General features: G+C 49.7%; 2 protein-coding genes across 2 annotated transcripts in view; one reads left to right on the top strand and one right to left on the bottom strand.

The window, feature by feature from the left end:
• The window catches only part of LOC135212806 (transcription factor Dp-1-like), a 185900-nt gene that overhangs the window by 63153 nt on the left and 98249 nt on the right, over positions 1-24498 (top strand). The window lies entirely within an intron of this gene.
• Positions 1-24498, bottom strand: part of LOC135212886 (uncharacterized) — a 42832-nt gene that overhangs the window by 8526 nt on the left and 9808 nt on the right. The window contains exon 2 of the mRNA XM_064246641.1: positions 16578-16708. Within this exon, the coding sequence (XP_064102711.1) occupies positions 16578-16708 (131 nt within the window). The remainder of the gene's footprint in view (positions 1-16577; positions 16709-24498) is intronic.

Raw genomic sequence — 24498 nt, 5'->3', positions numbered from 1 at the left:
GACAAAGAGGTTCAGGCTGCTGACATCGAGTACCGGTCGCCATTCTCCCGACTGCTTTGGCACCAGGAACAGTCGGTTGTAAAATTCGGGGGAGTTCAGGTCGGAGACCTGTTCTACGGCATGTTCACGATCATTCTGATCTAGCAGATCGTATAGCACTTGTTGCTTTTCTCCCCGATAAGAAGGTGACATACCCTGGGTGTCGTAAACAGCGGGGGTGGTTTCAGGAACGGGATCCGGTAACCCTTCTTTATGATGTCTAAGGACCATTTGTCCGCACCTCTCTCTTCCCAGGCTTGGACAAACAGCTGAAGCCTGGCTCCAAACGGTGACTGAACCGGGACTTCTGTCTCACCTTTTTTTCTTCTGTTCTTGGCAAGCGCAGTGGCTCTGCCTCTGGAAGTGCCTCTTCCTCGAGGGGTGGGTCTCGAGGAAGAACTACCTTGAAAGGGCTTCAATTTCTTGAGAATCGAAACTCCCGACGACGAAGGTACCCCAGGTCTCCTTGAAGATTGTGCGAGGAGATCCTTGCGTGGCCTTCTCCTGGAGGACGGTGGGCAATGTTCTTTAACCATAAGGGGGGCCTGGGGAAGAGATGATCCGAAAAAGGAGCAAGAGCAAATCTGCCTTTTGTGACGGAGAGACGGATTTAGCTGTGAAATTGCAAAACAGGGATCTCTTCTTCAAGAGCCCTGTGCAAAAGTGAGCTGTTAGCTCCTCCGAACCATCTCTGACGGCCTTGTCCATACACGACATTACGCTGGACAGCTCCCACCCCAGGCTAATCGTAGTCGGAACTCCTAGACTTGGCATCCAGAACTCCAGACACCCAATCTAGAAAGTTAAAGACCGTTAGAGAGGCCTTTAAGGTGGTGGTCCATTTCCGTAGTAGACCAGGAAACTTTCGAAGAGGACAAGTGAGACCTCCTCGAGGCATCCACAATGCTTGCGAAGTCTCCTTGGGCTGACGAGGGAAGTCTAATGCCTACGTCTTCTCCCGTCTCGTACCATATGCCTGCTTTCCCCATTTAAGTCTTGAAGGTGGAAGAGCAAATGAGGTCGTTCCCTGAGACTTCCTTTTCTCCATCCAGTCATGGGCTTTACGAAGAGCCCTCTTTGTCGAAAGGGACTTCTTCATCCTGACAAATCCCGAGACTTTATTGATCTTGGAAGAAGAAAGTTGAGAGGGAGGAGAGCGAGGAGCTTCAGGATGAAAAGTATCTCCGAACTCCGATTGAAGAAGGCGGGTCAAGACCTGGTAGTCAGAAGAGACCGGAGCCAACGGTTTCTCATCATCAACTTCAACCGAAGCGTCGCTAACCTCTGCTTCCGACACAGGTGAAGTCGGAGGAAGTAAGGCTGAACCTAGACTATCCGGTCTAAGTTTCCAAGAGGAGCGTTGCTGTGAAGTGGAAGGCAAAGCTGACTCTTTAATAGTAACTCCGGTGCCTCTCTAAGTCCGAAGTAACTTGCCAAAGGATCCTCAAAAACACTGGTGGGTGACTGGACCGAAATTCCACATCACACGTCCAACCCGAGCGTCCGCTGGCGCACACCTGGCTTCTACTGGCGCGCGTATGACGTTCACTAAAGCACGCTTAACATCTTGCGCGCGCTCCGCTTCCGCTGGTGCACTCTTAGTTGTCACTGGCGTTCGCTTGGCGTCCGACCGAGCGTCAAGATCATGTACTAGCACCGAAGCGTCCACGCAAATATCGAGCCCTCGCACAGCAAGCTTACGAGCGGGTAATACCGCTTCATGCGAAGAGCGTGAAACTTCCTCTTCGCATCCTCTAGAGAGCCGCACAAACTCTAGCAGGTGACGAAAGTGGAGAGAGAGACGAGCGAGGAGAAGGAGAGGAGGGACCTTCTAGATCTCTTACCTGGTAGACTGTCATCCTTTCTCAGAGGACGTGGTTGCGTCCCTCTCTTAGAAAGAGCATCAGCAAGTTGTTGCTGCAACGAGCGCAGGGATCTTCTCAGTAGGAGAAGATTCCCTGTCAGGAGGACTGGCTGATCCTGTGAGAAGGCGAGGGGCAAGGGACGCCTTCTTCCTTCTCCCAAGAACTGCCGCAGAACGCGCTCGGGAGCGGACTGGGGGCGCTCAAAAAAGTCATCATCAGATGACTCTTTACGGTTCTTCTGTGGCGGGAAGGCTGCGAAACACACTCTCAGGCGAAGATCGCCGCTCGAGAGCAAAAATTGGACATGAAAGCGTCACGATCACCAACGCTCCTTTTCGCGGGCGTGAAACTGACTGAGAGCTCCACCCCTTGTGCGGGGAGGAAGCTCTGAAGAAGAGAAACTCTTTGAGGAGACGTGCACGCGAACGCTTCCTTGGCAGTCTGGGTAGCGTCAACAGATACTGCCGAAGGCACGTCAGATCGAGTTGGTGGGCGTTTCCCCGTTAACCCTCCTGCGGACTTTCGGGACATTGCCCATCTCCCTGAAACCTGGGAGGTCTGAACGGCCAGGCAGGCTCTAGGCCTCAGAGGCGAAATGGGGGCCGATCTGACGCACCCTCCACAAACGAAGGAGCCACTGTCACTGCACTTTGCACCTTCACTTTTGCCTTCTAAGGCGAGCACTTTAGATTCTAAATTACAAATCGACTCTAAGATTAACGTATTACCCTCCACAGACACTGTTTCAGGGCCCCGAAGGTAACACTACAGGGTTAGGAGTAGTGATTAAAGGAGGGTTAGTAGGAGAAACATTAACTTCCTGACGTTTACCTGAAACGCTCCTGGAGGAAGACCACCTTAACCTACCAAAAAAAAAAACCGATTCGTTAAGCTTACGAAGATAGGACTCATACGCTCTCCATCCAAGAATCTGAAAGACACTCACATTCCTTTGCAGCGACTTTCATACATACAATCATGCTCCCTGCAAACTCTTACACAAAGTATGAGGGGTCTACTGATGCTTTTCAGTAGCCTACCTCGACATTCACTCTTGGTGCAAAACCTGGCGCTAGCCAAACTAGAACCAGACATCTTATTTAAAGAGAAATCAAGCCAAAATCAATCAAATCCACAATCAACGTGTGCCTAGCCACCCGATCCAAAAGTCAAGATACCAAAAATCAAAAAGGGGTAGTTATAGTAGCCAAGTTTCCTAAATTCAAGACGGAGGTGCTGAAAAACTGTTGTTTACAACACCGGCGACAGAAAAATTATGAATAGAAAATGGAATGGTTCCTGATACCCACCTCCCAGCAGCGGGGGGAATGGGTACTAACCACCTGACTCCCACTACGTGTGTCGTAAGTTTTTTAATTTCTGTCGGACTTCGGGAAATACAGCTATATATATATCTGACAGGTAAGTTTCATGAACAAACGATATTGTATTTCTGGACACTTCCTTATTGTTCCGTCCTGTTACTACGAACAACCTCCGGCACCGAATGCCATTGACTTCCAACCTCTCGAGTGCTTTACAATAGATGACATGCCATGTAGTTCCCCCACCACCTTTTGGTTGAAGCTAGGGCCAACAAGACGACTGTCTTCAGGGTCAGGAGGCTCCCTATCTGGGACAGCCTTAGTGGTTCATAGGGGGTTTTGTCAGACTACTGGGTACCATGGTCAAATCCAAATCTGGGGCTTTCAGTTCCTTTGATGAACGACTGCTCAAAGCTCTTCATCAACATGGCCAACTCCCAAGAAGATGAAATGTCCACACCTTTCATGTGTAAGACCAAGGCTAGAGCCACCCTGTACCCCTTCACTGCAGACACAGACATATGCTTTCTGTCCTGAGATATATCAGAAAGTCTGCTAATTGCTGAATAGTGGTACAGAGTGGAGACAAGTTCCCTCTACGACACCAATCACAGTATGCTGACCATTTTCCTTGGTATACTGCTGCCGATGACTTTCTGATATTTCCTGCCGTATGCGCTGCTGCTTTTTGCGAAAATCCTCTTGCTCGCAAGAGATACTCGACATCTCCACCCGTGAAGTGATAAAGACTTCACCGACCGGTGGTACCTCTCCACGTGCGGCTGACATAGCAGGTTGTTCCATGGGGGTAACTCTCTCTGCACGTCTTATCAGGAGTTCCAAGAGGTCCGGAAACCATTTCGCCTTTGGCCATAACGGAGCTACCAGAGTCATTCTGAGACCACATTACCCTGTTCAGAACCTGACGGATTAGACAAAATGGAGGAAATGCGTAAACGTCCAAATTGTCCCATGGGTGTTGTAGAGCATCTTCTGCTACTGCCTCTACATCCGGGACTACCGAACAATACACTCCCAACTTTTTGTTGTACCTGGTTGCGAATAGGTCTATGATTGGCCTTTCCCACAACCTGAGCATTCTGTCCACTAATTGTTGGTGCAGGACCACTCCATTCCCAGGATCTGATCACTGCGGCTCAACTTGTCAGCCACTACGTTTCTTTTTCCCGGAATATATCTCGTCCTGATGTCTACTACGTTCTCTACAGCCCACTGATGAAGTTGAACTGTCATCACAAGTAACTGTCGAGACACTAGACCTCTTTGTCTGTTTATGTAAGCTACTACTGTGGTGTTGTCTGACATCAAAACCACTGAATGCCCCTGCACCCTCTCCCAAAATTCCTGTAGTGCTAGAGATGCTGCTTTAAGCTCCCGCACGTTTATATGGAGTTTTCTGTCCTCGCCGCTCCATTTTGCTAAAATCATCAGCTCCTCCATATGCGCTCCCCAACCTTCTAGCGACACATCTGAGAACAGCAGGATATCCGGGGAGTGTTGCTGAAGAGGAACATCCACTGTCTTCACCCACCACAGGAAGTCTTTCCTCACTTCTGCCAACAAGGGAATCTGCTCGTACGGGTGATCTACTATTGGAGACCAGAACTCCTTCATCCTCCATTGTAGAGATCGAAGGTGTAACCTCCCTTGTGGTACTAGCTTCTCCAAGGAAGTTAGAACTCCCAGTACTACCTGCCACTGTTTTGCTGGCTGTGTCTGTTTTTCCAGAAAGGCATTCACCACTTGTTTGCATTTCTCTACTCTGTGGTCTGTCGGGAATACTTTGGCTTTTATTGTGTCTATAACCATTCCCAGATACACCAGCCGTTGACTTGGATCCAACTGCGACTTCTCCTGATTTACCACAATGCCTAAGCTGTGACAAAACCGTTGAAGGGTCGCCCTGTCCCTGAGTAATTTCTCTCTGGACTTTGCTATCACCAGCCAATCGTCTAGATATCTTATTAGCCTGATCCTCTGAGCATGTGCCCATGTCGACACGAGAGTGAACACTCTTGTAAAAACTTGAGATGTTGTCAATCCGAAGCACAGAACTTTGAACTCGAAAACTTTCTCTGCAAGACTGAAGTGGAGAAATTTCCTGGAAGACAGATGGCCTGGGATCTGAAAAATATGCATCTTTCAAGCCGATTGTCAGCATAAAGTCCTTGACCCCTGACTGCTTGTAGAACCGTCTTTGGAGGTTTCCATTTTGAATCTGGTTTTTCTTATAAACAGATTCAAAGTTGACAGGTCTATTACTGTCCTCCAGTCCCAACTGGCTTTGGGTACAAGGAAAATCCTGCTGTAAAACCCCTTTGACGGAATGGGTACTTGTTCCACAAACCCTTTTTCCATCATCATCTTCACTTCCTCTTGCAGAATAAAAGCCTTCTGAGGTTCTTGAGCATAAGCGAGGTGAGGCAATGGCTGTTCTGTCAGGGGTGGGGATACTTCGAACGGAATCAAATACCCGACTCTGAGAACCTCCACCCACTGCTCTGCTCCCAGTTCCTGCCACACCTTCCAGTGATTTGCCAGGCAACCCCCCCCCACATCTGGCTGAGTGATGAGAGGCGCCTATTCCTATCGTCTTGAGCCCCTTCCTCTTCCCCTAATCTCCCTTCCTCTGTTATTTTCTATTGTGAAAGGGCCGATGAGTTAATTTCTTTGGGGAAGAGGGTCTTGTTGCTCTATGGGATGATGCCTCACTGGCTTCTTCCGAGGTATTTGCTGTTGCCTTACCTCCATAGGATTAGCCTGACTGCTAGATGTTTTCCTGACTGCCGTTAAGTGTCCATCCTTCTCCTATCTATAGCCTCTTCTAGTATGGCCTCTGGCAACTTGCTACTAGGGAATCCAAATCAACAGTGCGACTTAGTCTAGCTAAAGCTGCATCCCTCCTCATTAACATGATATTTGCCCAAACATTGGCACTTAAATTTGTCAGGTACGCAATTGCTTTGGCACCTGATTGTAGTAATCTAATGAACATTGATTCGTCCACTGCCTTCCTCGTCACTTCTGAGGATGCAATCTTTGCAACTGCTGTCAACCAAAAATCCAACCAAGAAGCAGTCTGAAAGACAGAAGCAGCTGTTGCTTCTAACGTAGCAGCCTCTTGGCAAGTCACCGAAGGCATTCCATTTTTACCTGATCTAAGGTTAATCCAGGTCTTAACCTTACCACATTTGGGTTAATTTGTCCTAGACAGTAAGGAAACCGTCGGTGTAGTATAATATTTTCTATGTTTCATCATTGGAGGAGGGATAAACTTAAACGATCTATTCGATCTGAAGGAATTATCCCTTCCCGCAATCTGTGTGTTTACGTGTTGTAAAACAGACTCCGCATGATTTGAACAAGGCAATTCATACGACACCTTAGTATCCTTTTTTGCACCAAACGCCATGTCAATCCCCGGAGGAAGCATACTGGCAGGTGTTTCCGTTCTCTCCGAAAGGTTATTGAATTGACGAATCAAATCAATCACCTCGGCATACGGCGTACTGTGCTCAGCCACAGGAGACGCTATCCCACTCCTATCCCCTGACAAACATCAGGGTGCTTCATGGCCGTCTTCCCCTACGGCCGCGGCTTCTTGGATCTCCGCTGACCACCGAGCTCACTTCCTTTCCATGACGATTAATATCGTCTCCAGCAACCATCGGAGAATTCGGCCTTCATCCTTCATTTAGGCAGACAATGCCTTCCACCAACGTATCAGATGAGGATGCCAACTCGCTATTTTTCGACCTTATAATAGGAGCCTTATCATCTTTTCTCCGTATTTTAAACGGTCTTACAGGCGAAACCGGTATCTGTGCTTTATCCTTTGCTGCACTTTTCCCCCCCAAACGCCGATTTCCCCAACGACACTAGATTTTCTTTGACTCTTTATGGTCTCTACTGGCAACTCTGCGTCGGCCGTTATCCCATCGGCCGTCGACTCGCTCGTTCGACTCTTGTAAACGGCTTCGCCCACTAGCTTTGAGCTTACCAGCCACTGACTTCTTGCCTTTCTTGCTGACTGGGATGTGATTGTCCTGGCCCGAAGATGAGGAAGAATTCACTCTTCTCCTCTTGGCCCGAGAAACAGTCGCAAAATCTAGTATCCTCCAACACTTGACTGGTACACGCCGTGATGTCATCGAACTTAGCAATGACGCTGAGCTAGAGGAAGAAGACGAATCACGCCTTTTCTTTTTGTCTTTCTTATTAATTTTCTTCTCTAGATCCTGTAATTTCTTCGTTAGTGTGTACTACCGAGTCATAAAGCTTATTTGAGTCCGGAGGCAGCGAAGAAGACTGAGAAAGCAGTAGGCTGTGACGTCATCGCGTCTGCCATGTCTGTGCGTGGCGTCGGTTGTGACGTCACCAATCTTGTAGGGAGAGACTGGGCTGCTGCTGGCATCCCTGCGTTTGCAGCAAAACTACCCCAACATTCTGCATCGCCGTAACCAATGAAGTTGTTGGCGTAGCCACGACATTATTTCCCATAAAGTGCAAGCCCGGGGGATGAGGAATATTCTGCTGCCGGATTCTGCTGGAACCGTGACCCATATAATGCGACAGCAAACCTTCCAAGGTTGGTACGCCTGGAAGGCCTAGCGCCGCCCACATACCTTCCATCCTGTTAGAATCGGGAGCCGGCACCTGGAACAAAGATGGCGATGCTTCCCCCCGTCCCTGTGGGGAACAAAGGAGCGTAAATATTATGCATCAAATTACCCCAAAACCCAAAACCCCTCCTGGCGTTTCTGAAAACGAACCACTAGGAGAAACCGAAGGGGTATGGGACAAATCAAAGGCAGGTGGCGAAACATATGGAGCAATCTGGTGTATTGCCGATACAAAAGAAGCCGGCGACGCTTGGTCATCCAAAGATGGCGTCGACTCCTTTCTTTTGTACTGGCCTATCTCATAAAACTTCCTCCACTGTTCCACCGACCAACCACAACAAACAGAACAAGGATTAGTAATTGTACATACATTTTCCCTGCACCTACTACACGTTGGATGAGGATACGTTGACATCGAAGTTAGGAATCTTGAACAAGGAAAGCCACTGACTCCAGGGCATTTCCTTTGTCTCGTCTTCGAAACGGAAGAAGATCACGACGGTGATACAAAACACTCCATCTCACCACTTACACTCTCTTACAGCTCACACCCACACTGAGCACATCCAGAAAAAAGAGAATTAATAAGAAAAATGAAATTGAAATGGATAAAAACGGACAAACTAAAACCGGGTTTAAACAGATAGACAGAGAACACGTCCTATCTTAAAGGTGGTAGAAAGATAACTGGTGGGTCGGTCATACGACACAGAGGGCATTCTGGGTATACTTGCCCCGTGACGTGGTATAGATGCCAATAGTCCCTGGATCGCACAAGTTCAATTTTAATTCTACCAGTTTCCAGCTTGGCGCTAGTTAATCCTAATGTTAAGATCGAAGGTTTGTTTCGTATATGAACAATTACAGGTTCATCAACAATGACATTATAATTAACAACATTATGGGATTCCTGGATAGCTAATGACTTACTTATTTGCCTAGCAATCTCCTTTCTTTCCCTATCTCTTGCCCATTTACATAAATGAGTAAGGTCTTCAACTTCTTAACGACCCAATCAATACATTCGCTACATCTTATATCTAATGAACACACCTGTCCTCTGTAATCTGTACACACTGTGAGAATTGTAATATTTTCACTGTAGAATCATAAGATTCTTTTGTAAGTCATGCAATACAGCTTTGCTGCAATACCTAAAGCTAGAAGCACTCTAGTTCGATATAGGTGTCTAGTCCAAAAAGTGTCGTAATCGGGAATAAATTCAAAATCAAACAAATACTGTCACAATCACGAATACAGAGCCTAGCTATCTAAATACGCCTTAAGCCTACATGTACAATCCAAGAATGCTTCAACAAATACCATGAAATGTCAACCAGAAAATGACAATTTGTCGAAAATTGCATTTTTCCTAACTATACAAACCTGAGGTCCTTTAACAATAGGAAGTAGCTAGCGGCAGCTGGAACGGTTGTAAGCTTCGAACAAGGGAGAACGGTAGTTTAACTGCTTGTCCGATGTCGCGCGCCACGCGACTGGGAGGTAAACAAATCACTTTTGCTTTTGGCCCATGCAAAATACGCAGAGTGAGGGGTGGCATGAGGAGGGACTATATGTAAAGGACCTCAGGTTTGTATAGTTAGGAAAAATGCAATTTTCGACAAATTGTCATTTGTTCCGATACGTAATACAAACCATCGGTCCTTTAACAATAGGAAGACACACTTCTTGGTGGGAGGAATCTGAGTCTTTTGATGAACAGACTGGTGTTCGTCCATCCCTGGAATGCCTCCCTGGTCGTAAGAGCGAGGGAGGGATCCAAGCCTCTGTCCAGATTGATCGGGGTGTGCACCGCAGGATCAATGGTCAGACCTCTGGGCCGAGACTAGAGAGAGCAAGTACTCTTCGTACCAGCATTGTAAGAACTTGTTCCTGTACAGGAGCAAATATAAAGTCAATGGGTTTGTCTCATGTAGGCATCCACTTCCCCCCCTTGTAGGAGGAAGTGGTGGATATACGCTCCTATCCCTGATGAAAGGGATAGGATGGAGCTCGGTCGAGTAGCTTACCTGCATCTGACTCCTTTCCAGCATGGTGACGACCGTGTCCCTCTGCCCACAGGTAGAGGTAGAGCAAAGATGGTGAAGAGAAGCCAGTCACACTTCACTCGCACATTCATTCTCCCAGTCATACCAGGAATCGATGCTGTTCTGCCTGCTCGGGTGCTGGGTAAGCTTACACAACGTGTTGAGCAGCCACCACAGGTCCCAAGGAAAAAGTATCCAAGGACTTGTGGCAATATCCGAAGGTAGAAGGACGTGAAGGTGGTCTGGTTGGCCCAGACACCTGCCTTCAGGACCTGCGCCACGGAGAAGTTCTTACGGAACGCTAAGGAGGGTCCAATACCTCTGACTTCGTTGGCTCTCAGTCGGAGCGTACGGATGTCGTCACTACCATCAGCCTCGTACGCTCTCCTGATCACCTCACGTAGCCAGAAAGAAAGCGTGTTCTTGGATACTTCTTTCTTGGTAACCCCAGTGCTAACGAAGAGGCGTCGACATCAGGCCTGAGGTGCCGAGTTCTCTTCAGATAGCGCCGTAGCGCCCTCACAGGACAAAGCAGCATCTCATCCGCATTGTTATCGGTGAAGTCCAATAGGGAGGGGATCGTGAAAGACTCGAACCTGTCGTCAGGGATCGACGGATTCTGAGTCTTAGCTACGAAGTTCGGGACGAAATCGAGCGGTCACAGATCCCCATCCCCTGGTGTTTAACATCGAAAGACAGACCATGAAGTTCCCCTACTCTCTTCGCCGATGCCAGGGCCAGCAAGAAAAGGGTCTTGAGGGTCAGATCCCTGTCTGACGACTCTCGGAGTGGCTCGAAGGGTCTTTGAGTCAAACTCCTAAGGACGAGAGTCACATCCCATGCAGGGGGCCTGAGTTCCCTGGGTGGGCAAGACCTTTCGAAGCTCCTCATAAGCAAGGAAATCTCGAACGAATTCGAGATATCCAGTCCCCTCAGCTTTAGGACAAGTGCCAGGGCGGCTCTGTATCCTTTGACTGTTGGTACTGAGAGGAGCTTCTCTCGGCGAAGAAAAACGAGGAAATCCGCTACCTGCTGAAGAGTGGTTCTGAGAGGAGACAGACCCCGTCTATGACACCAACCACAGAAGACGGCCCACTTCCCCTGGTACACAGCTGCAGAGGACTGTCGGACGTGTCCAGCCATCTCTGTTGCTGCGCTACGAGAAAAGCCTCTCGTTCGCAAGAGATGGTGGATAACAGCCAGCCGTGAAGTTGAAGGGACTGGACTGCTTGGTGGTACCGTTCTACGTGTGGCTGGGCTAGAAGGTTGTGCCAATGGGGCAGCTCTCTCGGTGCTTCCGCAAGGAGAGCCAGCAGGTCCGGATACCAAACGGCCTGAGGTCGTTTGGGAGCCACCAGGATCATCCTGAGATTCAGGGTGGTCAGCGCTCGGCTGATCACTTTCCGAATCAGACAGAAGGGAGGAAAGGCGTAAACGAAGAGGTTGTCCCAGGGGTGTTGGAGAGCGTCCTCTGCAGCTGCCCATGGGTCCGGCACGGCTGAAAAGAAAACCTGAAGTTTTCTGTTGTGCCGGGTAGCGAACAGGTCTACGACCGGTCGCCCCCACAGGTTGAAGAGCCTTTCCGCCATGTCTGGGTGTAGAGACCACTCGGTTCCTATCACCTGATCCCGAAGGCTGAGCTTGTCCGCTACTACATTCCTCTTGCCTGGAATGTAGCGTGCTGACAGCTCTATCGAGTGAGCTGCGGCCCACTCGTGCACCTGCACGGTCAACTGGTGTAGCAGAAGAGACACTAGGCCCCCCTGCTTGTTGACGTATGCCACTACTGTGGTGTTGTCGCACATCAACACCACCGAGTGTCCCACCAAGCGGTCCTGGAATTCTTGGAGAGCGTAAAACGCCGCCTTGAGTTCCAGGACATTGATGTGAAGGTGCTTGTCGTGATGGTCCCACACACCTGCAGCCAGCAACTCCTCCAGGTGTGCGTCCCATCCCTCGGTCAATGCGTCTGAGAACAGCAACATCTCCGGGGGGGGAGTGCGGATGGGCACTCCTCTTAAGAGGTTCTGGTCGTCGAGCCACCAGGCTAGGTCCTGCCTCACCTTCTCCGTGAGAGTCACGGGGAAGTAAGGTGGATCCTTTGCCTGAGACCAACTCTTCCTTAGTCTCCACTGGAGAGACCGCAGGTGAAGACGCCCGTGAGGGAACAACTTCTCGGGAGTGACGACAGATGGCCGATCACGACTTGCCATTGCTGTGCTGCCTGTTCCTGCCGAGACAGGAACCGGCCGGCTGCCTCCCTGAATTTGCTGATCCACAAGTCTGCGGGAAAGACTTGCCCTGCTACCGTGTCGATCAGCATACCCAGGTACTTCATCTTCTGCTTGGGTTCGAGATCGGACTTCTCATAGTTTATCACAATCCCCAGATCGTGACAAAACTTGAGGAGCCGATCACTGTCCTGCAGCAACTGCAAGCGGGAGCTCGCCAGGACCAGCCAATCGTCGAGATACCTCAGAAGATGTATCCCGTGCGAATGGGCCCAAGCAGACACCAAGAGGTGAACACCTCGCATGAACACCTGTGTGGGGCGGTTGACAGACCGAAACATAAAGTGCCCCCTGAATTGGTACACCGTCCCGTCGAAGATGAAGCGGAGGTACTTTCTGGAGGACTGATGGATGGGTATTTGAAAATACGCATCCTTCAGGTCCACTGAAAGCATGAAATCATTCCCCCTGATCGAGTCGAGCACTGATCGTGCCGACTCCATCGTGAACCGAGTCGTGCGAACGAAACGGTTCAGGGGAGAGAGGTCTATCACCGGACGCCAGCCCCCCGTTGCCTTCTCCACCAGGAAAAGGCGGCTGTAAAACCCGGTGACTGATCCTCTACGATTTCTACAGCTCGTTTCGCCAGCATGGTCTTGATCTCCTGTCGAAGAGCATTGTCCTTTGATGATCCCCGGACATAGGTTTGTAGATGGACCGGTTTGGAGATGAGGGGGGGGGGGGGGGGGGGGGGGGGGCAGATTCGAAGGGTAGTAGATATCCCTCCCGAAGGACGTCTACTATCCAGGTCTCGGCACCGTAGCGCTGCCAAGTTGCCCAATGGCTCGCTAGGCAACCCCCCACTTCCGGCAGCAGGTGAGGGGGAACGCCGTCCCTAGCGTTTCCCACCTCGTTTCGACTTCTTCCCACCACCTCCTCGGGGAAAGGAGGTCTGGGAGGAGGGCTGGTTACGGCCTCCTTTAGCAGAAGTCAAAGCAGCAGGAGTCTTCACACGGGTAAGGAATGCGTCCCTACGACGAAGAACCAAGTTGGCCCACAGGTTAGCAGTCTGATGGGCGAGGTAAGAGATAGCTCTTCCTCCAGACTGGCACAGTCTCCTGAACGCCGGGTCGTCTTCAAGAGCAGCGCTCCCAGAGCCGGCCGCAACTTTGGATATTGTGAGGGACCACAAATCCAGCCAAGAGACTGCCTGGAATGCTGCCATAGCGGTAGATTCCAGGGCGAGTGCCTCCTGCTGCGAGAACCAGAGGTTCTCCAACAGGAGCTGCTGCAGGGACACACCTGGAGTCAGCCTCGCTAACTCTGGGTTAACCTGTTTCGGCGGTATCGGATCTTCCGATGGCACGTAAAAACGCCTCTGACGCTGTAGAGGAGGTGGAAGCAGCTTGGAAGACCGACCAGACTTCAGCGAGTCCTCTCGCCCAGAGACGAGATTCTCCACTAGGTCCAGGACCGAGTCTGCAAGCTCCGATCGCGGCAATCCCACCATCATCTTGGGTTCCCTCTTCAGGCCCCAAAATGACTCGAGCCGGGACGTGGGCTCTGCTGGTGGTAGCGGCGATCCTTCCCCAAGGTCATTATGCTGACGAATCAGCTTAATAACCTCGGCAAAGTTCCTCTGAAGGAGGAACAGCTTCCAGCTACTTGCGCATACGTCCTGGCCGATCCTAGAACCGTGCCTGGTGCGTACGGCGTCGCAGCGGGATCACGAGAGGCGCACCCCTCGCGATCGCTCCTAGATACCTCACTCCTCCCGGCGAATCCCGAGGAGGTTGAAGGTACTGGAGAGGCAGACCTGACGCTCCCCCCTCGCTCGCTGGCAGGACCAGCGTGCTTGGAAGGGCTGCTGTTGATCCCCAAAACCCGCAACCCGCGGTGATCGAGCAGCAGGCCTGGCCGCACCGCTCGCCTGAGGCGAGTGGCTCGGCTGAGAAAGTCGACCCCGATCCCGAGCGTCAGACGAACTGCTGCTGGTTGCCGTATCCGCCCGGTCCCGGTGGGAGCGGCGGTCAGGCGACCTGCTAGGCTCGCTGTCGCGGTGAGACCGGTGAGCGTCCTCTCAGCGCGTCGAGCCACTCGACGGCTGCTGGGACCTCTTCCTCGCCTCAACCCGTGGCCGGTCGGAGACCGTCATGTCAACCCGAGCAGCCGGCTGGTCGCTGCGAGCGCGTCCGCTGGCCTAGCGAGAGTCGTCTGCACGACTCTCACCAGTCTTCTGCTCCGCACCTCGGTCTTGACGGCGAGCGAACTCGGGCGTCGAGACTTTGGCTGCACGGTCTCCCGCGGGAGACCGTACACTCGGTACTTCTCGCGAACGAGAAGCCGAGACGGATCCTGGCTTAGCGGCAGAACCGCTAACAGCAGGCGAGGAAGTACCAGCCGAAGCTGGTACTCCTCTGGTCCCCGTCTGCTTCTTCTTTGCAGAGGAAGAGACGGGCCCTGTTCCCGAGGGAACAGGAGGACCAGCAGAAGAGCCCCCCGAATCGCCGGAGCGAGACGGGCCCTTAGATGGTCCCGAAGGAGCCTTCTTAGGGGGGGAGGAGGCAACCTTCTTCTTCTTCGTCAGGCTTCGCAGGACAGACGTTCAGGTTTCTTTATCCAGGAGGGAGCCGGGGCAGTTGCCAAAGCAACAGGGCCCGACTGCACCTGTCCGGAAAGACCTGAGCCTGGAGCAGCACCACCACGAGCAGGAACGACAGGAACAGGAGCAGGAACAACAGGAGCGTCAGCGTCTGGAACAGCGGGAGCGGCAGGCACAGCAACAGGTACGGCAGCAGCATCAGGAGAGCCAAGCGTCTTGTCGGCAGCTACCTGCATTCTAGGTACTGGCGGCAAGTCTAGAGGAGAGCTTTTAGGGCAGCGGAAGTCCGGGGTCGGCAGCACAAAGAACCCAGGTGGAGGTGGCACGCTTCTCCTTGGCACGGCAGCGAGAGGCATCTGTATCGCCGCTGTCGGTTGTCACATGTGGCGTGTAGACCAGGTGCGGAGGCATGCCATAGGCTGGAGTAGTAATAGTTGTTGTGGTAGTGGTCACCACACCATGTGTGACCACTGCCGACCCCGCCAACCGCTGGATTAGCCCCTGGATGCTCGGCACTCCCTGCAATCCCAGCGACTCCCACACCTGTCCCAGGTCGTCCTTCGCAGAAGGCACACCTGCGGAAGCAACAGTCGGGTTAGTTAGAGGGGTTCCCTCATGCTTGGGGGGAGACGAACCCCACCCAGAGCGGACGGAAGACCCCGAGTACAATTGCACATCCGGGTAGCGAGCGCCCTCCTCCACACTCGACGGATCAAGTGAGGAGAAGGACTCCGCTACCCCCCCCCCCCCCCCCCCCCGCAGGGGAAGGCGCGAAACGTGGGGGCTGACCGGGGGGCAAGAAGGAAGACGAGGTATCCATTACCAAAGGAGTCGCTGGAGAGCTTTCCGACGACTCCTTTGTAGGCCTACGTCTCTTCCTGCCCTCGTACAGAACCCACTGCGCCTCGGACCAATTCAGACAAGTAACACAAGGCTCGGCTCGGGAGCATTCTCGCCCCCGACACCGAGTACACAGTTCGTGAGGATCTACATCCACGAAGGAGCGGAATCCTCCGCACTTACGCCCCTCCAGCCCGGGACACACTCTACGGGCGACTGGGGGGCGCGGCGAAAGCTCCATCTCTTGATCCATTGTTTATCAATAAAATGTAATAAACAAAATGAAAGTACAGTACTTACAATTTCATTCACTACCAAACAAACCAGAAAGAGGACTGATACAAAAAACCAAACCATACGACGATAGCGGGCAGAGCGATGACGAACACGTCTTGTCACACCACGGCCGAAAGCAAAAGAGATTTGTTTACCTCGATCGGACAAGCAGTTAACTACCGTTCTCCCCTTGTTCGAAGCTTACGACCGTTCCAGCTGCCGCTAGCTACTTCCTATTGTTAAAGGACCGATGGTTTGTATTACGTATCGGAACAAGTACGAATTTCAAAAGTAAGCTGGTGCCAATAACTAGTAATGCAGCCACCAGCTGGCAGAAACAAATTGAAGCCATTTTGCTACAGCCAAAATCCAGTTATTTGTGCCGATAAGTGCTGCTTATCTTCAAGCTGTCAGAACAGAACCCCGCCAATAACCGGGGACTGCGTGTACTTGTTAAGTTACTTATATAAAAATGCATGTCATAAATTCTGCTCAAGACAATTAGATTAGGTCAAACTAACACCACATATTCGAGGTGAATTGAAAGTCACTAATCAAAATTATTTCCAAGTAGAATTATCCAAGCACTGGAAATAAGACATGATCTGGATAATTCAAACACATTTAATTCTGCAATATTCTTTCAAACACAACAAAATATACTGTGAAAAAGTACATATATATGAAGAATGTGAAAAACAAACTTACCTGATCGCCAGATGTCTTCACAAAAGTTGCTTTGACACTGCCGCCAGAAGCACCAGCTCCAACACCAGTCAGCTGGATGGGCATCTGACCACCTTTTCCTCCCATAACTTTAATCATTTGTGGTTGCCCACCTGAAAAAAAAATTTTTAATACAAAATATTAATTCAAACTCAAAACTTACTGAGCCCAATCTCCTGACCATAAAATGTCCTCATAGAAAAACCATAAAATGTCCTCATAGAAAAAAAGTTCCAAAAGAAGAGTAGCACTAGTTCCCATGTCAGATAATTAGGTACAGTAATTAGAGAACAAGTGTTATGAATTATAGAATACATCTCACTATCAACTTGTTTCATTCTTTGGTACTAGTCTCCAAAAATTTACACCAGGGTAGAGAGAAATCATGTATAAAATATTTTTATAATAAAATGTCGTTTTATAAATATACTTAACAAGTAATTACTTAGCAAACGATTAGCCTTGCACAGCATCCAAAATTCAAACATTCATGCGCAAGTGATTGTTGCAATGTGGGGGTGACAGGTCGTGCCCACTGCAATGGGTACTTGCAAGTGACAGAGGTCGATAGTCATTCTTATTTATTGCCGCTAAGTCCATGAAAACCAGAGGGGAGGAGGGTGGGCTCTAATTTAGTAATTACTTGGCAAGTATTACTTGGTAAGTATATTTATAAAACTTCATTTTGTTATAAAAAATACTCTTATAAAAGTAAATTAACCCTTTAACGCCGATTGGACGTATTAAATGTCGACATAAATTGTCTGTCGGGTGCCGATTGGACGTATGGTACGTCGATAAAAATAGTTTTTTTAAAAAATTTGCGGAAAAATACTTATAGGCCTACCAGCCGAAAACTTTTGAATCACATGCCTTGGGGGATGCTGGGAGCTCACGGATCAAGGCGTTGTTTTGTTTACAATCGTTATGCAGGTGCGCAAGCACGAATTTCTTTCTTATCGCACTAAAAAGTATCAGTGACACATCTCAGAAATTATTTTGTCACTTTGACATAATTTTTGCACCATTTTAAATTAGCCGTTACATAGAGTATTATATATGAAAATGTGTGCAATTTCATGTAGAATACAAAAAAAAAATACTCATGATTGTAGCTTTTATCAGTTTTGAAATATTTTCAAATAAATAACGATAAGTGCCAAAATTTCAACCTTTGGTCAACTTTGACTCTACCGAAATGGTTGAAAAACGCAATTGTAAGCTAAAATTCTTATATTCTAGTAATATTCAATCTATTCAATCATTTAACTTCATTTTGCAACAAATTGGAAGTCTCTAGCACAATATTTAGATTTATGGTGAATTTATGAAAAAAACTTTTTCCTTACGTCCACACGGTAACTCTTCTGATAAATATTTTCATGCGATTGTCGTAATGTTTGCACCATTTTAAATTAGCCGTTACATAAAGTTTTATATATGGAAATGTGCGCAATTTCATGCACAATACAACTAAAACCAACCCATGGTTGTAGCTTTTATCAGTTTTGAAATATTTTCATATAAATAATGTTAAGTGCCAAAATTTCAACCTTTGGTCAACTTTGACTCTACCGAAATGGTCAAAAAACACAATTGTAAGCTAAAAACTCTTATATTCTAGTAATATTCAATCATTTACCTTCATTTTGCAACAAATTTGAAGTCTCTAGCACAATATTTTGATTTATGGTGAATTTATGAAAAAAAAAAAAAAAAAAAAAAGTTTCCTTACGTCCGCGCGGTAACTCTTCCGAAAAAAATCAAAATTTTTTTGTCCGATTGTCGTAATGTTTGCACCATTTTAAATTAACCGTTACATAAAGTTTTATATATGAAAATGTGCGCAATTTCATGTAGAATACAACAATATATAATTGAAGGTTGTAGCTTTTCTCATTTTCAAAATATTTGCATATAAATCATGATAAATAGAAAAAAAAACCAAAAAAACACTTCGGTGGGTTTTTTTTTGACTACCGAAATGGTCGAAAAATGCAATTGTAAGCTAAAACTCTTACAGTCTAGTAATATTCAGTCATTTATCTTCATTTTGAAAAAAATTTGAAGTCTTTAGCACAATATTTCAATTTTTGGTGAATTTTTAAAAAACTTTCCTTCCCTCCGCGTGCGGATTGTCCGCCACAAATCATTTTGTGATAATATTTTCTCGGTGTTGCTTTGATCGTTTTACAATGTGTATATACCAAAATGATCGCAATTTAGTGTACAATACAACGAAAAAAATTAACTTGTTAGCTTTGACCGGTTTGCTCACAGCCCGATTTGAATACAATTATATAGGAAATTTTGTTTTCGTGCTATCATATATGTATCGCATTATTTATATATGATAATGATATTTTTTTTCATTTCTGATGGTTGCATACTAAACTTCAGGCAATGACAAAATAAAGAGCCAAAAATGAACTCAAATCTCGAAAACTAAGCGCGCTGTGATTTAAAAAAAAAAAATATTTTTTCTGCTTCGGCGCTCACTCCGAGACCCCCTCGGCATACGGGAGACGATTTTTATTATACCCCTTCGGCGTTAAAGGGTTAACAAGTAATTACTTAGCTGAATCCCACACTGCTGGGGGGGGGTGAACAGACTGAACTCAATGCATTAAAGGAATGTTGTTATTGAACTAGAGGAATGGGTATCACTGAGTCAGTGTTTGTTGCTTGCTTATCTGGTAAGAGCTACAGCAGATGCTGCCTCTGGTGGTGCTCATCTTAACCTGTAGAGGCACAGCAGTGAGCCGGGAGTCGCCTCTACATCGGTGTAAGTCTTGCAACGGGGGATCTGCCTGACCACTGACAAGACTCAAGATAAAATATTCATGCCCTTGCCCAGGGTGCAGTACCATTATCAACAAGACCAGAGATTAAACCTATCACCTTTAAACCGTTACACAAATTCATGATAAGACACTTACCAACCAACCGACTGGTGGATCCTCCAGGTATTAGGTAAGCCGCAGGCTCCCAAAAACTCAACATCCTTGACATAAGGAAAAAAGATAGTGAGAGATTGTGTCTCTCTTATGCTTCACCCAACGGGCCAAAGGTACTGCAGCAATTTTCCGAAGCTCTGATAAAGAACGAGAGGCCATTCTTGGAAAGCAGATGGGAGGGATTCTTGACCAAACACCAGAGGTTACTTGAGGATCCCCTAAACTTCACCGTTTTCTCCAGGTCGGTGCTCTGATCGGGCAGAGAGCTCTTTCTTCTTTGATCTCAGGATACCTGTTAAGTTCCTTATACGAAAAGAGCGAGGCCATGGCTTATTAGGATCCTCGTTCTTGGCTAGGAAGCTCAGGGTTAAGAAGCAGACTGCGTCGCCTGGAAGAATCCGACTCTTCTATCAATAGCATGTAGCTCGTTCATGTGTTTAGCCGTAGCTAAGGCTACTAAAACCATTTTACATAAAATTACAATTTGTTGTAAATTGTATTTTTCCTAACTATACAAACCTGAGGTCCTTTAACAGATGGAATGTATTTACAGCACAGCTGGAACCGGTCGTAAATTTTTGAACAAGGTGGTTCAGTAGTTAACTGCTTGTCCGATAGTCGGGAGTCCCGCCCGACTGGAAGGTAAACATTCACTCTGTTTTAGGCCCGGAACAGAGTGAGGGGTGGCATTAGGTGGGACTATGTGTAAAGGACCTCAGGTTTATATAGTTAGGAAAAATACAATTTACAACAAATTGTGTTTTGTTCCGACAAGTAATACAAGCCCTCGGTCCTTTAACATATGGAAGACTCACTTATTGGTGGATGGACTCTGAGTCTTATGAAAAGACTGGTGTTTGTCAGACCTTGGTTCCCTCCTTGGTCGTAAGAGCAGAGGGAGGGATCCTAGCCTCTGCCCAACTGTTCGGGGTGTGCACTGAAGGATCACTGGTCAGACCTCTGGACCAAATTCACAAGAGGGAGGCAAGCGTGCCTCTTATGAATAGCAAGCAAGAACTAGTTCCTACTTCAAGAGCCAAATATAAGGTCTTGGGTTTTTCTCTTGGTGTCCACTCCCACCCCCACCCCTTGTTAGGGGAGTGGCAGATAACTGCTCCTATCCCAAATGAAAGGGATAGGACGGAGGTCAGTCGCGTAGCTTACCTGCATCGGCCTCCTGTCCAGCGTAGTGACGACCGCCACCCTCTGCCTGCAGGTAGAGGTAAGAAAAGAGGAAGAGAAGCCAGTCTCACAAGGATGCGATTCTGTCTTGTCCGGCGAGGGAGCTGGGTGAGCTGCACAACTTGTTGAGCAGCCACCAGCCTTCAGCACCTGTGCCACGGAGTTTTTGCGTAACGCAAGGGTTGGACCAATACCTCTGACTTCGTGGGCTCTCGGACGAAGGGTACCAATGTCGTCACTCTTCCTATCTGAACCATACGCCTTCCTGATCACCTCACGAAGCCAGAAAGAAAGTGCGTTCTTGGACACTTCCTTCTTGGTAACCCCAGTGCTAACGAAGAGGCATCGACACTCAGGCCTGAGGTGCCAAGTTCTCTTCAGATAGCACCGTGGCGCCCTCACAGGACAAAGCAGCATCTCACCCGCATCTTTGTTGGTGAAGTCCTTCAGGGAAGGGATCGTGAATGACTCGAACCGGTTGTCAGGGACCGAAGGGTTCTGAGTCTTCGCTACAAAGTCCGGGACGAAATCGAGCATCACAGATCCCCATCCCCTCGTCTGCTTGACATCGAAAGAAAGACCATGCAGTTCCCCTACTCTCTTCGCCGATGACATGGCCTGCAGAAAGACAGTCTTGAGGGTCAGATCCTTGTCTGACGACTCTCAGAGTGGCTTGAAGGGACTTCAAGTCAAACTCCTAAGGACGAGAGTCACGTCCCACCCCAGGGGCCTGAGTTCCCTAGGTGGGCAAGACCTCTCTAAGCTCTTCATCAGGAGGGAGATTTCCATGGAGGTGGAAATGTCCACTCCCCGCAGCTTGAGGACTAGGGACGGGGCGGGTCTGTAGCCTTTAACTTTGGAGACGGAGAGGAGCTTCTCTTGGCGAAGGAAGACTAGGAAATCCGCTACCTGCTGAAGAGTGGCTCTGAGTGGAGAGAGACCCCGTCCATGAAACCAACCACAGAAGACGAACCACTTCCCCTGGTACACCGTTGCAGAGGACTGTCTGAGGTACCCAGCCATTTCTTCTGTTGCTGCTCGGTGAGAAAAGCCTCTCGCTCGCAAGAGATGGTGGATAACAGCCAGCCATGAAGAGACAGGGACCAAACCGCTAGGTGGTACTGTTCCACGTGTGGTTGGCACAGGAGGTTGTTCCAGGAGGTATCTCTCTCGGTGCCTCGGCGAGAAGAGCCAGCAGGTCCGGATACCGGGTGCCACCAGAATCATCTGAAGATTTGTGGTGACCAGCACCCAGCTGATCACCTTGCGAATCAGACAGAACGGGGGAAAGGCGTATTCGAAGAGGTTGTCCCACGGGTGTTGGAGTGCGTCCTCTGCAGCTGCCCATGGGTCCGGCACAACTGAGAAGAAAACCTGGAGTTTCCTGTTGTGCCGGGTGGCAAACAGATCCACGACTAGACGCCCCCACAGGTTGAAGAGCCTTTCCACCACGTTTGGGTGAAGAGACCACTCAGTCCCTATCACCTGATTCTGATGGCTGAGCTTGTCTGCCACTATGTTCCTCTTGTCTGGAATGTATCTGGCTGAAAGCTCTACTGAGTTAGCTACAGCAAACTCGTGCACCTGCATCGCCAACTGGTGCAACGGGAGGGACACTAGGCCCCCATTTGTTGACATATGCCACTACCATGGTGTTGTCGCTCATCAACACCACTGAGTGTCCGATCATCTGTTCCCGAAGCTCTTGGAGAGCGAGGAACGCTGCCTTGAGCTCCAGGACGTTGATGTGAAGGCGCTTGTCGTGATGATCCCACACACCTGCAGCCAGCAACTCCTCCAGGTGTGCGCCCCATCCCTTGGTGGACCGCGCCCGAGAATGGCAGCATCTCCGGGGGGATGGGGGGGGGGGGGGGGGGGTGGGGGGGGGGGGGGGGGGGGGGTTCGGAGAGGCACTTTTCTTATGAGGTTCCTGTCATCCAGCCACCAGGCTAGGTCCTGCCTTACCTCCTCCGTGAGAAGGACGGGAAAGTACAGCAGGTCTCTTGCCTGTGACCAACACTCCTTTAGCCTCCATTGAAGAGACCACAGGTGAAAACGCCCATGAGGGACTAACTTCCCGAGAGACGACAGGTGACCAATCACGAACTGCCATTGCTGAGCTAGCTGCTTCTGTCGAGACAGGAACCGTCCGGCTGCCTCCCTGAACCTGCTGATCCGCGAGTCTGCGGGGAAGACTCGCCCTGCTACTGAGTCGATCAGCATGCCCAGGTACTTCATCCACTGCTTGGGCTCGAGATCTGACTTCTCAAACTTCACCAAGATCCCGAAATCACGGCAGAATTCAAGGAGTCAATCCCTGTCCTGTAGCAACGAGCCAGGACCAGCCAATCATCGAGATACCTCAGAAGACGTATCCCTACCGAATGGGCCCAAGCAGAAACCAGTGTGAACACTCACGTGAACACCTGAGGGGCGGTTGAGAGACCGAAACAAAGTGCCCTGAATTGGTACAACGTCCCGTCGAGGATGAAGCGGAGGTACTTCCTGGAGGACTGGTGGATGGGTATCTGGAAATACGCATCCTTTAGGTCCACAGAGAGCGTGAAGTCGTTCTCCCAGACGGAATCGAGCATGGAGCGTGCCCGTTTCCATCGTGAAGCGAGTCTGACGAACGAATCGGTTCAAGGGAGATCTATCACCGGGCGCCAGCCCCCCCCGAATGACTTCTCCACCAGGAAAAGTCGGCTATAGAAGCCCGGCGACTGATCCCGTATGATCTCCACAGCTCGTTTGCTCAGCATGACATCTACCTCTTGCCGAAGAGCTACGCCCCTGGCTGAACCAGGGACGTACGTCTGCAGATGTACCGGGTTGGAGGTGAGGGGTGGCGGCGACTCGAAGGGTAGTAATCCCTCCCGAAGGACATCCACTATCCGGGTCTCAGCTCTGTAGCGCTGCCAAGTTGCCCAGTGGCTTGCCAGGCAACCCCCCCACTTCCGGCAGCAGGCAAGGGGGAACGCTGTCCCTAGCATTTCCCCTTCGACTTCTTCCCGGATCCTCCTCAGGAAAATGAGGACTGGAAGGAGGACTGGGAGAAGGGCTGACGATCACTCCTGACAGCAGAAGTCGAAGGCTGGGTCTTTCCTCTTGGCCTCGACAAGGAAGTCGTCTTGGCCGCAGAGGAAGCGCTAGCCGAGCTCCGAGGCTTGGCCGCAGTGGCTCAAGGCTGCCCAGCAGTCTTCGAGACTGCATGGTGGACTAGGCAGTCACTGTCCTCAGTGCGCCGCTGTTCCACCACAGCGTCCACCATCTCTCTATAGAAGAGAGAGGAAGAACCCAGCAACGGTCCGTTCCTCAGACCCAAAGCTGCCTCGCGCCCTACCGACCTGGTCACTCGAGCGAGGACTGCGTCCCAACGTCTCAGAACCAGGTTGGCCCACAGGTTGGCCATCTGGTGGGCCAGGTAGGAGATAGCTCTACCTCCAGAATGACACAATCTCCCGAAAACCAGGTCTCCTTCGGGAGTGATGTTTCCCAAGGAGGCCGTGACCCTGGACACCGTGAGGGACCACAGGTCCAACCAGGAGACTGCTTGGAACGCTGCCATGGCAGTCACTTCCAAAGCCAGTGCCTCTTGCTGCAAGAACCAGAGGTCTCGGACAGCAGGTGTTGAAGAGACACCGCCGGTGTTAGCTTAGCTAGCTCCGGGTTAACCTGTTTGGGCGGCAGCAGGTCCTCCGATGGCACGTAGAACCGCCTCTGTCGTGGTAGGGGAGGGGGAAGCAGCTTGGCCGACCTGCCAG

The sequence above is a fragment of the Macrobrachium nipponense genome, chromosome 41, assembly GCF_015104395.2.
Source record: "Macrobrachium nipponense isolate FS-2020 chromosome 41, ASM1510439v2, whole genome shotgun sequence".
Lineage (NCBI taxonomy): Eukaryota > Metazoa > Arthropoda > Malacostraca > Decapoda > Palaemonidae > Macrobrachium > Macrobrachium nipponense.
Note: the sequence above shows the minus strand (reverse complement) of the source record. Positions and strands in the feature narration are given on the sequence as shown.